The 15,124-nt window shown below is 59.3% G+C and overlaps 1 protein-coding gene and 1 pseudogene across 2 annotated transcripts in view; one reads left to right on the plus strand and one right to left on the minus strand.

Moving 5' to 3' along the window:
* Positions 1–11,148: 11,148 nt before the first annotated feature.
* Positions 11,149–15,124, minus strand: part of Glt6d1 (glycosyltransferase 6 domain containing 1) — a 17,389-nt gene continuing 13,413 nt past the window's right edge. Inside the window, exons 4-6 of one of the 2 annotated variants that reach the window (XM_023700364.1) lie at positions 12,350–12,487; positions 11,417–12,041; positions 11,149–11,311 (exon numbers count right to left, since the gene is read on the minus strand). In XM_023700364.1, the coding sequence (XP_023556132.1) occupies positions 11,306–11,311; positions 11,417–12,041; positions 12,350–12,487 (769 nt within the window). In that variant the 3' untranslated portion in view covers positions 11,149–11,305. The other variant, XM_023700363.1, reaches the window with a different exon arrangement.
* On the plus strand, positions 12,926–13,673 carry LOC111812401 (annotated as a pseudogene).

The following is a 15,124-nucleotide window of genomic DNA, read 5'->3' on the forward strand; positions in this document are numbered from 1 at the left end:
GGGCTGAGCCCTGCCGCCTGCGGGATCACTTGCCCCCCGCTGTGGCCTGGGCTCTGAGCAGCTCTCTGGGGCGCAGCGTTTAGGTGGCATCTGTGCTGCAGGTGGAGGGGCCCTGGCAGACCCTTAAGCTGGGGGCCACTGACCAGTCCACGATTGAGGAAGGCGGGGCCTACCGGTGCTTCACGAGCAGCATCAGACTTCTGGGTGGCGGGAACCTAAAGGTCACCTATTTCTACAGGTGAGGGCTGGCCCGAGCTGGCCGCATCCCGGCCTTTCCTGGGGGGCCACCTGCCCTCTGCTGGGGGAAGGCTGGCTGGTGGCTACCCGGTCCTGGCTGCCTCCTGGTGGGTGGGCAGCACCTGTCGTGCCCCCACCCGGATGAAGGCTCTGGAGGCACGTCCTGAGAGGCTGGCTTCTCACTAGGAATGAGCAGGGGAAGTGTGTGGAGGAATTCATCATTGGGGAGAAGACTGACACCCCTGGCCTCTACACCTTCCCGTGTGAGTAGAGGGATGTTCCCTCCCCAGGTGGGAGCCGGGCTGGGTGCAGCTGGAAGCCCGTGCAGACGTAATGGGGGTCCCTCTGGAAGCGGAGATGGCAGAATGAAGAGGCGACCCCAAGGCCCGGGGGCCACGGCTGCTGCAACTCAGAATCTAGAGCAGCGGCCTGCAACTGGCTTCTCAGGTCCTGGGGCGCCCTGTGGACTATGGGGGCCTTCTGCTGTCCACAACATGACCAGGGCTGGGGGAGGTCAGGGGGAGGAGTGGGGCTTGTGACCTTCTCCTCCATCCTGGGCCTGGGTGGCTACCCCCAGAACAGCGGTCTCAGGAAGGCTTGCGGGTGGCTGGAGCGGGTGGAGTGCAGGGGGCAGAGGGTGCCAGCCTCTCGTGCTCAGGGGCGAGGGGCTGGGGCTGCCCCCGTGGGCCTCAGGGCCAGGATTGGGGGGCAGCTCAGGCTTGCCCTCCACAGGCCCCTGCTGTCCCCAGAGGCAGGGACGCAGAGACAGAGATGCAGTCAGACGCGCAGAGGCAGCCTCTGAGCTGGAGCCAAGGGCGACTGGCAAATGGGCGACACTGAGGCAGGCCAGAAAGGTTTGTGCTGAGCCAGCCCCAGTGGCACCTGGAGAGGCAGGAAGGCACAGGATAGGCCACGTCCTCTTACAGATGCCAACGAGAATGGTGGCACAGCCTGGGGCGAGGACACATGGGTGCTCTGTCAGGCGAATTCTGGGGAGCACGTCCCAGACAGCACGACCGTCACTGGCAGTTAGAGGGGATAAGGGGCTGAGCACAGCTGACCGCCAAAGTCCTTGCCTCATTCATTAGAAGCAGAGACTCCTCCTCGTGGCTTTTTGTTGTTGTTGTTTTGAGACAGGGTCTCGCTGGGTGGCCCGGCTAGCCTTGAACTCTTGGTGAGCCCTGCCTCAGCCTGCCCAGTGCTGGGATCACAGGTGTGCCGCCACACCGGGCCACCGTAGGCCTTCCTGGAGTGCACCATCACAGAACAGATGTCATACAGGACGCAGGCCGTGAGGGGTGACGGCACATCTTGGTTGGACGGTCCCGATTTAAGTAACATCGGTTTCTAGTTGAACGGATGTGATTCTTTTTACTTTTTGATAGTAACCACAGCTCCGTAGACACTCCGTTTTCCTTTCTAAAGATATGACTGACTTGATTGGTAAGGTAATGTCCGGCTTCTCAAAGAGATGGGGAGCGTCCTGCCGAAGCCTGTGAACTTTTACTTCTTGGAAGGGATTTTAGTGAGGTGTACGAATGTTGCCAAGTAAAGAATATTTAATACTTCTCAGAAAAGAAAGATCACTGAAGACCAGACTTGAAGAAGGAGGGCTACCCACCATGTACTTCTCTAGGCGTGCACAGCGGGGACCCTGTCACCTGGGGTGGGACCACGCCTCCGAGTCCTCACTCCAGGAGAGTCCCTGCCTGCCCGTGGCTTGCTGTGTGGCCTGCTTCCCTGCCTGTGCCCACCCGGTCACCGTCGCCCCAGCAACTGTCCTTTGTGCGCTGCCTGGCTGACCATGCCTTTGTCCACCCCACGCCACCTGTGATTGGCTGTGGAGCAGTATTGCCCAAGCGACTATGCTTGCGATCTTACTAATTGCTTATAGTTCTGTCCACCTTAAACCCTCCTTGCTTCATGGCTTTGCTCAATAAAACACCCTTGAGAAGCGGGGTTGGCAGGCACCCCACTTTCCGGGGCCCGTTCTGTCCCTGTTAGACAGACTCTTTCTTCTGATAAATTCTCTCTATCTTAAGAGAGGGAGGGACACACACACACACACACACACACACACACACACACACAGCGAGACAAAGACTGAGGCAGCTCGAGAGTGGCGGCAGTGCGTGGCGTGGTGGCTTGGCTCTGCCCTGCTGGGGAGATGAGGTTAGGGCTGCCTGGGCTGCGCAGGCCTGGGGTACCGGGCAGCTGGCGCTGGACCCTGGCAGGCCTGAGGCTCTCCTGCTTCCTTGTGTAGACAAAGGCAAGAACACCCTGGCTTTTCCGGTTGTGGGCAGCGACTTTGCCATCATGGAGTTCAAGAACTACAACCTCGACCTCGTGGTGGTTGAGCTGCTGGGTGGGTGCCCGCAGTGGCTGTCGGGAAGGAGGGAAGGAGGGAGCGGGGAGGAGACCCTTGCCCCAGGATGCTATAGAGCGCCTTGGGCCCTGTGCTGGGGGGGCGGGCAGCAGGGGACAGTGAGGCTCACTGGGCACCAAGCAGGTGGCCTAGAACCATGGGGTTTGGGCCACAGCTCGGCCTCCCTCTCTCTCGGTGAGTCCATCTGGGCAGGAAGCCTACAGCAAGCACCTGTCCAGACGCGGCATCGGGTCAGATGGTGTGGAGGACTTGACTGTGCAGGGTGAGCAGCCCTTTGTCCTGTACCTCTTCTGGACCCAGAGACCCCGGTCCCTCGGAAGACCTCTCCCCCGGGGGCGGCCAGGTGGCAGGAGAGGGGCACCTGGGGACAGCAGGGCTTGGCAGTGGGAGGGGTTCCCTGACTCCCCTTCTTCCACCCGCAGCGCGCTGCCCCTCTCCAGGCTCCTAGGTGAGTGGATCCCCAGTGTCCAGCTCTGGTCTGGCTGCAGCAGCTCATGGGAACCATCTTAGAGCCCACCCTAGTGCCAGAAGGGCAAGGCCCAGCCCGAATTACCATCCAGGAAACCAGACAGGCAGCTGTGCTGGGGCTCAGGGTGCTTGCCCTGGCACCCCAGGAGCCAGGCTCAGGGCCTCGGGGCGAGCAAGGTGCCTACCACCTGGGCTTGGAGGAGGCGTGGAGGGACCCCGCAGTCCCCAGGTTGGGTGCTGTCATGCACACACACACACACACACACACACACACACACACACACACACCCCTCTCCTGAGCACTCCTGAACACGCATGTACACACACCTGTGCACACACAGGCCTCCTGGCCCTCTCACCCTTGGTCTGCTCTTTACTCCTGCACCGTCTTCTGCAGACCCCTGTGCCAGCTGCCCGGACTCCCCTGCAGCACAGCAGGTTGCCTGGCCCTCCCTGCACCCTGGCTCCCAGGACAGCCATTCCCCTCCTCCAGGGTGGTGGGGTTGAGCTCTTTCACCCTGTCCTCCTCACAGCCTGGGGACATGGGGACACACAGGCCCCTCAGAAGCCCGAGTCATAGCCAGAGGACGCAGGAGGCTGGGGTCTGTGACCTTGTGGCCTTGGCCCCATGGGGGAGATGAGAGCTGGATCCGGAGAGGAGGCTCAGGGTCCAGTGGGTCAGCCAGGGGGTATGCAGGGCTCTTGGGATGGGGACAGCAGGACAGTGGAGGGCAAGGTATAAGAGGAGTCCTGCTGGGCTAGAGGTGCAGCTGAGCATGTGTTCCCCAGGTCCCCGAACACAACTGCGACTGGAGCCAGCGTCTTGCATCCTCCACTTCTGGATGTCCCCTCCCCCCCACACCCCCGCAATAAACAGGCTCTGCATCTGCTCCTGGGTTTTGGCCTTTTGTCACCAGGGCTGGTGGGGGAGGGCAGCTGAACGGTGTGTGCCCAGCCCTCGAAACTATGCAGGCTGTGTCACGGGGGACCCAGCAATCCGGGCACCAGGTACAGCTGGGCTGTGGAGGGGGTGCAGGGAGTGCTGGGCCCCCAGTCCCCACCTGTCCTGCCCGTTGACTCTGTGTCCCCTACTGCTGTTCCCACAGACCTGAGTGGAGCCTGCACCTGCTGGGGTAGCACTCGGGGTCCCCAGGCTCCCGGCCAGGGACCCTCAGAAGGAAGGAGGGAGGGCCTAGAGGTCAGGGTACTGTGGAGGGTGGGTTCAGAGGAAGGCACTGTCTGGGCAGAGCAGGTTCTACACCCAACCCCAAAGCCAAGAGGGCCCTAGAAGTGACCTGTGGCCACTGGGACACGTGGTGGGGAGGAGGGGGAACGTGGGCAGGAGAGGTTTGCAGTGAGTGGGAACGCGGCCCCACTGGCTCAGGGCCTGACTACATTGTTCCCCGAGGGCACACAGGGGCAAGTGCGATCCAGGGCAGTGAGGGCACAGTCACTCTGGAGGGTGGCAGCCTGGGAGGAGCCCACGTGCCTGCATCCTCCTCTCCGAGTCCTCCTGGCCTCACGTGCCTCCAGCATCCAGGTCGTGTCCTCGGGTCACGTGGACACAGGCACTCGCAGCCCAGAAGGCAGCCTCTGCCCCGGGAAGGACCAGGTGGTCAGGGCCAGAGGACAGCAGACCTAGCCAGGCAGAGGCTCTGGGACACTCGCAGAGAGGAAGAGCCACTGGGACTGCTCCCGCTTGTCCTGATGCCATGCCACTGTGGGGAGGGCCACCGCTGTCACTGCTGCTGGCTCTCAGCCTGGGCCTGGGTGGCGCCCAGCAGGCTCTGAAGGAGGTTCCAGTACAGCCCGGCTTCGACGTGTGGAAGGTAGGTGTCAGCACGGGGTGAGGCCTGGAGGGGCCCCAGCAGCGGCAGTGGCAGGGGCAGGGGCAGAGGTTGGGGACCAGGGCACATGTGTGAACGCCATCCTCCCTGCCCAGTCCGGGCAGTCGCGGGTGGCCGCCTTCTCCCTGTCCACCCCTGTCTGCCTGGCCCTGGGGTCTCGGCAACCACCGTCAGGTGTGGGCCTGTGAACAGTGCTGGAGGACCCAGAAGAGCTCCTGGACTCTAGCTGTTCCGTCTGCCCCTGGACTTGCTGGAGAAGGAACTCAGACCAGACTGGGTGGGGCAAAGGCAGCAGCATCGGGGCAAGGGAGGGCAAAGAGGAGGGGAGTTTGTCCAAGAAGGCAGGGAGCATGGCTGTGCCCCCTGAGCCTGGGGGTTCACCCTGATGCAAGGGGACCTGGCTGGTTTCCTCTGGGGTCTACACTGCCTGCTGGCCCCGTTCAGAGCCCATGCTGTGCCTGGGGACGACACAGGCAGGGCCGGCCAGCCTCAGCCTCCTGTGCCCACACCGCAGGTGCAGGGACGTTGGTTCACTGTCCAGCTGGCCACCAGCTGCACGCACCTGGTCTCCCCCGAGGACCCCCTGCAGCTGTCCCTCCACTCCATCTGGGCCCGGGATGGTGGAGATGTGGACTTCGAGCTGTTCTGGAAGTGAGTGTGGCCCCGGAGTCTTGGGGCCCTGGGGACAGCGCTACGAGTCAGTGCCAGAGAGACCAGGCCCCGAGTGTCACCAAAGCCTTAAGAGGAGGGGCTGGCAGGACAGAGGCCCTGTGAGGCTGCCGCTGGCTGCGCTGTGCTGTCCGGGGAACCCCAAGTCCCAAGCTGTGAACGTGTGACCTCCGTGCTTAGTGCAGCCTGCTTGCCCGGGTGGCGCGGCTCTGCCGCCCTGCACAGCCCTCTCTACCTTGAGGAGCAAGGGCACCGGGGGGCGGGGGGCTTTCCACACCAGCCACGCCAACCGGGACCTGACTGTGAGCCTGACCTGGTGTGCGCCCCTCCACCGTGGCACACTGCAGTGTAGGGCCAGAGCTGTGAGCTGCTGACCTCGCCCCAGACACACAGCTCAGGGACTAGGACAGCAGCCAGCTGGCACCTGCACCCCAGAACACGGGGTGCAGACCACGTCCCCCACTCCTCTCTCCTGCCTAGCTGTCTCTGGTGCCTCAAGCCAGGAGAGTGGGGAGGACTGGGGCTGTGAGCTGGGGACGTCCTCAGTAGCCCCTGGCAGAGTCATGGGCAGTCCAGACCCCCCTGGGGTGCCAGTAGCTGGGGAAGGGTGCTAGGTGTGAGCACCCCTCTTTCTGCAGGGGAGAGGGTATGTGTGAAGGGACGAATGTCACCGTCCACCCCACTGGACTGCAGGGCCAGTACCGCAGCTTCTGTGAGTATGCACTGGACACTGGGTGGGCTGGGGCTCCGGGGCGCGCAGGAGCCTGGCTGGCTTCAACCCTGGGGAGCCGCTGGCTTTGGAGAGCACGGGTGCTGGGAGGGACCCCCTTGCCTGCGGTGCTGCCTGTAGGGGACTGAGGACAGGACAGAGCTTCTGTGTCACCGTCTGGGTCTCCTTAGTTGAGGGGGGCCTCATGCACATCCGCTTTGTGAGCACCGACTACTCCAACCTCATCCTCTACGTTCGATTTGAGGATTCTGAGGTCACCAGCCTGTGGGTGCTGCTAGGTAGGTCCTGGGGGAGGCCTGGCTGTGGGGGGTTGTGAGCGTGAGGGTGGGGGCTTCCAGCCTCACCTGGGGGGAGGGCCAGAGACCAGAGTTGAGGTGGGGCCTGGGAGGTGGCAGTCAGGAGGCACCCCTTGAAAAGTGTTGGGCTCGAGGGCCCCAGCCCGGGCCCCCACCTAAAGGTTTTGCAGAGAAGGGAGCTCAGAGCCTCGACCATGCCCTGGCCTAATGTTTCAGGGCGGAGCCTGCCTGGGGACCCCGAGTGGCTGCGGAGTTTCCAGGAGCGAGTGGGGCCTCTACACCTGCACAGAGCTCCAGTCTCCAACATGTCTGGTGAGTGCTGCCCCCCAGCCTGGATGCCTGGGGACAGTAACAAGGAAGGCGCACTGGAGGGACGTGGCCCCACTGTGGGACCCCAGCACCCCCGTGCCCTGGCTGCACCAGCAGGCCTCACGTGGCCCTAGGACAGTATGGCTCAGACACATAGAAGAGCAGGGCAGGGTCACACCGTACAGCCGCGGGAGCGGGGATCTCGGGGCTCCCGAGCCCAGCGTTCTGCCGGACCCTGCCCTGTGCCTGCTCCATGTGTGTCCATTAGTCGATCAACATACACAGCCAGCCAAACCTGTTCTGGGAGCCTGAATGCGTGCAGAACAAAACAGGCTCTTCTGCAGCCTGGTGCAGGTCCCGGGGAGCAGGCTGAGGCAGGCAGTTAGAACTATTTGTAAGGAGGAGAGATAAAGAGGGTGTGCTGGAGGCCGGAACAGAGCTCAGGGCCACACTATGTGTGCAGAAGGCCAGGCTGGGCATCAGGGACACGGGGCAGGGCTTCTGCCAGAACACCGGGGCACGGGTCTTCAGCACTCTGCCACCGTGGGGCACAAGGGTGTGTCAGGGCCAGTGTGTGCGCTATGATGCTTGGGCTCATTGGTGGAAGGCAGCCCTCCTAGCCACGCCTCCTCTGTCCCCAGGCCGGTGCCCCCTGTCCAAGATGGCCTGAGGCTGCTCCCTGGCTCCTGCTGGGACCCCGCCCTGCGCGACACCCTCAGCTGCCTTCCTTCACCTGACCTGGAAGCCCCTCTGCCCGGAGCCCTGTCCACCTCATCCCACCTTCTGGTCTGCGCCACCAGGAACATGTGGTGTCTCCAAGCTGCCCGTGGCTGGAGGAACCCAGGGACGTGGGGAGCGAGGAGTGGCTCCCTGGAGACACCCAGGAGCCAGGCCCACGGGGTCGTCCGCAGTGTCCTCTCCCAGGGTGAGCCCAGAGGGACTTGGCTTAGATCTCTGGCCAAGGTGGAGCCCTCAAGAGCCCCAGAGTGCGCTCCTCGCCTGACAGGACCCCGCCTCTTGTGTCTGGGCCCGCTCCAGCCAGCTATGCCTGGAATAATGGGGTCAGGCACATGATGCTTCCACCCAGAGGCCCCGGACAGGCCTGGCCGGATGACTGCTCCAGGAAATGCCCTAGCCAGCACCCTCCCCCAGCTGGGTGAGGTGGACTTGACCCAGTTAGGCCCTACAGCCGTGTGGGCCGTCACCTGGGGGTGACTCAGATGCTGGCAAACACGTTACAAAACACACAGAAAGCTCACTGTCTTCCCTGTGAACCAGCAGCAGGAAAAGAACGCAGTCGAGCAGGCAGCAGACACAAGGTGGACCCAGAGCCCGCAGGCAGGCCTGGCGGGGCGGCGGCAGCCAGTCTGGACTGAGGCGTGCAGCCAGGCCTGCCACACGCAGGCCCGAGTCCTGTCCCTTACGCTGCCCAAACAGACCGCAGCTCGGGTAATGCACGCAAATGTGCCCTTCTGTTTCTTTCTCAATAACCCAAGATTTAGCGGTCCTCAAGTTAATCTACACGGAACAGGCAGTGAAATCCATGCTCTGATGGGAGACACTTTCCCCCGATTGCAAACCAGGATCCACATGCATATAAGGAGTGAAAGTCTTGAAATTTTTATAAGGAAAATGTAGCTGGATGTGGTAGCCTGCATCTGCAATCCCAGCACTCAGGAGGCTGAGGCAGGAAGATTGCGTGAGTTCGAGGCCAGCCTGAGCTACCTAGCAAGATTCTGCCTCGAAACACCAGAAAACAGAAGAAAAGCAATGTCACCCTACCGTAACAGCAAGAGACGCAGGCAAATACCAAGTGGCATTCTCTGAGGACAGAAAGACAGACACAGCACTGAGGACACTTGTCCAGAAATGAACCCAAATGTGCATAGCGATTTATCCTGTGGCCATTATGAAAATATTATTTATTCTACAATAATGAGGAAGGGACGGAGACAGGGCCACGTGCAGCGGGGGCCGGAGGCCACATCCCACACCGTGCCTGACCACTGATTCCTAATGAAGAGAACCTGGAGGTTTCTGTGCTGTCGGTGCCACAGAGGCAGGGCCCCCCTGGGAAAGGTGCCCGGGGCATCAGGGTCCTCTGTGATGAGGCTGGAAGACAGAGGGCTGTGGCCAAGTGGGTGGCAGTGACAAAGGAGAAAATGAGACACAAGAAAAATGCCCCAAAGGCCCAGAAAGGCTGTCACGCAGCCGCCCGAGTCCAAGGCTGCCAGACACAATTACCTAAAGTCCCACTCTGTCACGATTCTAAGGAGATGCTAGCTTTTAAAATTCAGAACAGAATTTTTTTTGGTGGCACCCGCAGTTGAACCCAGGGCCTTCACCCTGGACTATAGCCAAGCCCTTTTTATTTTTTGAGACAGGGTTTTGTTTAGCGATACCTTGCCCGCCCATGCATGAACTTTCAACCCCTTACCTCAGCCTCCTAGAGTGGTGGATTACAGGGCTGTACCACCACATTAGGCTAAAAGATTTTTTTTTTTTTTTTTTCCCCAAGGCTCCATTGGTGTGCACAGGCAGAAGTGCCCCCTAGCAGCAAGGACGGAGCCTGGAGGCTGGGATGACCAGGGACCCAGGCTTCCTAAGCCTTTGGCGGGCTTGTTCTTGGACTGGCAATGCTTGGTGCTGACAAGTTTACCTGTCACCTGCAGTGTGGTGGGGATCCCAGCCCTCAGGAGGCCGAGGCAGGAGGATCACTGAGGCCAGCCTGGGCTCTGTAGTGAGTTCAAGGCCAGCCTGAACTGCCTGAGAGAACCTGTCTCAAAAGGAAAAGTTTTCCTATCATTCTCCCAGTTAGATCAAGGAATTTAGGGTGGCTTAATATTGTTGCATCATTTTTCTAAAGGTAAAATTTCAGAAATTGTCTCGAATAAATTACCCTTATACATAAATTGGCAGGAGAAAGTTATCTGCCAAAATGCAACCCTGCCTCCGTAACCCAGCTCAGGCAAATAGCTGAGGGATAAGTGTAGCCCTGGGGCTTGTGGCTGATGTGACATTCTGTCTCTGTCTCTGTCCCTGTCTCTCTCTTTCCAGGGTCCTGTTATATAGATCAGGCTGGCCTCAAACTCATGGTGATCCTCCTGCTTCAGCCTCCCGAGCTCTGGAATCACCTGTGTGTGCCCACCAGCATGCCTGGCCCTGGCTCCTCTGTCCTGAAATTCATGCAGGCTGTTTTTTTTTTTTTTTTTTTTACCAGGGATCAAACTCAGGACCTTGCGCTTGCCAGGCAGGCGTTTACGCCACTGAGCCATCTCCGCGGCCCTGCAGGTTGATTTTAATCAGGAGAAAGAGTGCAACATGCAAGAAGGGTGTCACCAGATGTGTCCTCTTCCCTTAGTCCCAAGGACAGCAGCAGGAAAGTGGGGACAAGTGGTGGTGGTGGGATGATGTCACGGAAGACACACAGGTGAAGCCAAGCTGGAGGTCTCTACCTGTTTCCTACTCCCAGTGGGAACGATGGCCTCCCTGGAGATTAGTGTGAAGACGCCACCGTGGTTTGCACTCCATTAGGTGCCGGGTACGCGGTGCGTACCGGCTGGTCACCAGGGCCCTGGGCAGAGGGTCCAGGCTGGGCGGCGTCAGCCACTGTCACCCAGCCTCTCGAGGCCCTGCAGGCGGGCCCTGGGTCGCAGGCTCGCAGGTGGCCCCTCTGAGACCTCCCTCGCAGGCTCGCACGTGGTCTTCCCCTGTGTCCTCAAGGCCCCTCTGAGTGTGTCTGTCATGATCTTGTCATGTTGGTAAACGCCACCCCAGGGCTTTGTTCACATCCTCAGGAGCCGAGGGGACACGGCGCGACCCCCACACCTCCCAGGGCCACCCACAACTCTGCAGCCTCCGATCCTGCCCCAGAGCTGGCAGCCACCGTGGGCCCTGGCATGTCAGGTTCCACTTTTGGGTGGGGAGCTCCGTTGAACCTACGGTCCACCCACAGACCACAGTAGCCGGGGACACGGTTCTGTCCCGGCTCCGTTCCGGCACAGCCCCTTTAGCACACGCTCCACAAACACTTTTTTAAAATTAAAATTAAATACTCACAGCCTTGAAACACCCCTTCACCCTCTCTGTGGCCACAGTGCTTGAAACCTGCCCCCGCATTGAAACCCCAGAGCATGCCCGCTGTCCGGAGGTGGCAGATACTTAGCTTTTATTTTACATTTAGCGCTTCTACTTTGGGACTAGATTTTTATTTTTTATGAGCTAGAGTCTTACTCCTGTAAGAGAAAAATGGTTCTGTGTCACAAGCATTTCCACGTTTTCTAGGACGTGGAGCTGGTAGTGTTACTCTGTGTGGACATTAAATTCTCTTGTTGTTTGTCCTCTAGTAGTCCAGCTGGAGAAGTCAAAACTGCGAGGAGGATGGCTCCGGCCTCTGGGGGTGGAGGGGAAGCTGCCTCCACGCGAGGGCGTGGCCTCAGATGGGCCTCTGCTGTGCCACCTTGACGTACCTCACCTGGGGCGGGAGGTTGAACCTGAGGTCCCAGCCGTACTCGGGGGACAGCAGCTTGGTGGGCTTGTGGAGGAGGAGGTACTTGTTGAGGTGCTGCTTGTAAGTGCTGCTGATGCCCTTCTGCGCGTCCCGGACCATGCCCTTCATACACGTATCCAAGAGGTGCAGCAGCTGCAGGGGTTTGCCCCCCACAATGGCGTCCCCGTAGTAGAAGTCGCCCTGCCCGAAAGGAATGTAGGCCTCCGAGCTGGGCCTCCGCTCGTAGGGGATGTTTAGGCTTTTCTGAAAGTACCACCAGGCGTGCAGCTGGGCCACCAGGGTACCCAGCGTCTCCAGGCCGAAGTCGCCCTGGAAGACCAGGCTGCCAGCCATGCTGAAGAGGAAGTCTACTTCCTCCTTGATGTGGCTCACCAGGTGCTGTACCAGGAACTGCAGGCGCATGAGCTCAGTGTCGGGCCACGGCTCGTCCTTGCTTACCATGAGGAACTTGAAGCTCTGGAGGGGCCCAAGCTGCACTTTGGGTGGCTCTGTGAAGCTGTCCAGGATGAGGTAGAAGACCACCTTCTGGCCAGGCATGAAGTGTGTGACTGCTGAGTGCAGGAACTGCTCCACGTGGTCGCCTACAGACCTGGGGCACAGGGGCAGCAGCTGCCCGTCTGAGGACCAGAGGACGCTCTGTGTGCTGACAAGAGCGTCCCTGATGCTCCAGGTTCCGCAAGGGCAGGGTCAGCAATCAGGTCCCAGCTCCTAGCCCGCTGGCCGGGCATGTGACAGCAGCACTGAGAGTGGGCGTGAGAACCTGGTGGACGTGAGCCGGAAGCTCCTGGGGCTGTGGAACCAGCCAGGGGCAGGTAGAGCAAGGCTGCCTGGAGCAGCAGAGCGCCCAGGGAGGCTCATCTTGTGTTTCCAAACAGGGCAAAGGTTGGCGGTACCTACCCGTAGGTGGCAAAGACCACCAGTCCCACGACGAGGTCCCGCCCCGCGTAGTGCCTCTGCAGTGCCTGCCTGCTGAAAGTGCCTTCCCACAGCACTGGGGCCAGCCAGGGGGTGACCGTGAGGACGTCCGGGCGCTTCCTGGGGGAGGCACAGAATAGGCTGAGCAGGTGCCGCCACATGCTCATGCGGTCTGGTGAGACCATAGAAGAGCCCTGTGCACTGGGCACGTGCCATGCAGGGAGCGGGGTGTGGATGGCAGGAGTTGCCTCGCAGCACAGCAGAGCTTAGCCCAGGCCAGGCCGGGCGCGATGCCGTGCTGTCCTGGCCCCTGCATTGCGCCTGAGCACAGAGCCACAGAAAGGGAGCCAGGGTCCTGGCATCCTCGGTGACCACTGGAAGCCACGTCCGCCTCAGTCAGGACCATGCCCTTCACCCCTCCCTCCCTCTTGGGCTCGCACACGCAGGAGCTGCGCGTGGGCCCGCAGGGACGAGTCCAAGCAGGAAAGGGACAATCACATGTGCGTCAGTCACCGGGGAGCAGCATGGGGTCTAAGAGGCGCCCGTGAAGAGCGAGCGATGTTAGCTGCTGACCCCAAAGTGAAAGGACCCTCACCCTACTCGACCGACAGGGAAGTGTGGTTGGAGGTCTGTCCCACATGTGTGACGGCAACACCCACAAGAGAGAAGGGAACCGCTCGCCACGGTTTAGGTTAAGAATGGCCCCGAAGAGACACGAGTGGCCAGGCCCGGCCAAGCCAGCACGGCCGCACGGAGCAGCCAGAGCAAAGAGCAAACTGAGAAAGACACAAGCTCCCCCAAGAAGAAGGAGAGTAAAGTCGGCACGAGCAGCACCTCGGGGCTCCTCTCCACCAGCGCCGAGAGCACTCGGAGGGAGCTGGCCGACTTCACCCCAGACCCTCCGCCCAGCTGTGCTGCTGCTCCTAAGAGCGACAACACCTTGAGTGAGCTCCACCATTCTAGGAGCCCCAGGGGGTCCTGGGCGTCCTGGGTAGGAGGGAGCTGGATGCTTCCTGGATGTCACTTTACTCCAGAACAGCCCTTCAAAGGCCCAGAGGTTACATTTCGGACAAGAATCTACCACTGCAATATTAACAGTCCAGGAGTTACTTGCTTGGATACATTGGAGGATAATTGGAGCCCAGCACTAACTGTTTCTAAAGCCCCCCTTTCCATCTGCTCACTTCGTACGGACTGTCACCCCGCCGACCCTTTGGTGGGAAGTACCGGCACGCAGTATGTGACCAGCGGAGCGGAGCACGACAGAACGGCCAGGCAGCAGCGGACCAAGAGATGCGCTACCTAAATCAAATCGAGTCTTCACAATTGTGACACTATTTGTCCGTTGCAGAAGAGAGCTGCTTACGATTTTGAAGGGGCAGGGGAGGGCGGAGTGGGCAGAGCAGGGCATTTCCATAACATATTATTGTTCAGTCTTATTTCCTAAGATTTTGTTGTAACTTAAGGCATCTTGCTACAGTAGACAAAATTGGCATTTGCACCTTTTCGAAGTCATTAGTTCTACGGTATTGGCTGAAATATAGTACAGAAAAGAACGTACACTTAGACATTTGAATTCTATCGCTTACAGTATGTAACCTTTAAACAGCTTGATTTGCGCAGATTACACAGGTGACTTTATGTGACGTCATTGTAAGACGGCATACTTGGTGTTTTAAAAATTGGAATGTTTGTTCCCTTAGAAGTGGACATGAATATATATGTTTGGGCTAGAAGACACCATGCAGGAAATGAATAGCGAATGTATTTTATTTTATATTAAATTTACTTTAAAGGTGTAAATCAGGGCTTGCCAGGCGTGGACTAGGAGTCCCTCAGTGGACTGGTTATATGCTGCAGACTTCTTACATCTGCATTTTTTTTTCTTTCTTTCTTTATTTATTTTTATTTATTACATTTATTTATTGTGTGTGTGTGTGGCCAGCTCAGCCCACCAGGGGGCGCGGCTGGCTGGCATGTGGTGCTGGGGATCGAACCGCGGTCCCTGTGCTTTGCCAAGCTTGTTTCAAGTAGATGCTTTAGACCACTGAGCCATCTCTCCAGCCCCTGCATTTTTTTTTTCTAACTGGGAAAAAAGTATTTATTTAGAATTAGCCAGCTGGACTCAGTTTAGATGATCCCAATTTTGTTGGCAACATTCAGTGTGTCACTGTCGGGAGCCAGTCGAACACATGCCTTCTCCTCTCCATCAGGCCTGAGCAGGGTCCTGACCTTGGCTGCATCGATGTCACAGAGCCTCTTCACGGCTTGTTTGATCTGGTGCTTACTGGCTGCGACATCCACCATGAACACGAGCGTGTTGCTGTCCTCGATTTTTCTCGTGGCTGACTCTGTGGTCAGGGGGAACTTGATGATGGCATGGTGGTCAAGCTTGGCCCTCCTGGGGCGCTCTTCAGAGGGTATTGGGCTGCCTCCGGAGCCACAGGGTCTTGGGACGGCGGAAGGTGGGCGACGTTCGTATCTTCTTTTTGTGACCGTGGATGCCTTCCAGCACGGCCCTCTTGGCCTTCAGAGCTTCTGCTTTGGCTTCAGCCTTGGGAGGGGCAGGGGCTTCCTTCTTCACCTTCAGCGCCATCTTGGTAAAAAGGCCTGTGTGCATTTGTTATTGTGCTAGTAAACTATATTAAAACAACCAAAGATGGGGCTGGTGAGATGGCTCAGTGGTCTAAAGCACCTACTTAGAACAAGCTTAGCAAAGCACAGGGACCACGGTTCAATCCCCCAGCACCACATGCC

The sequence above is a fragment of the Octodon degus genome, unplaced genomic scaffold, assembly GCF_000260255.1.
Source record: "Octodon degus isolate 3935 unplaced genomic scaffold, OctDeg1.0 scaffold00123, whole genome shotgun sequence".
Taxonomy (NCBI): domain Eukaryota; kingdom Metazoa; phylum Chordata; class Mammalia; order Rodentia; family Octodontidae; genus Octodon; species Octodon degus.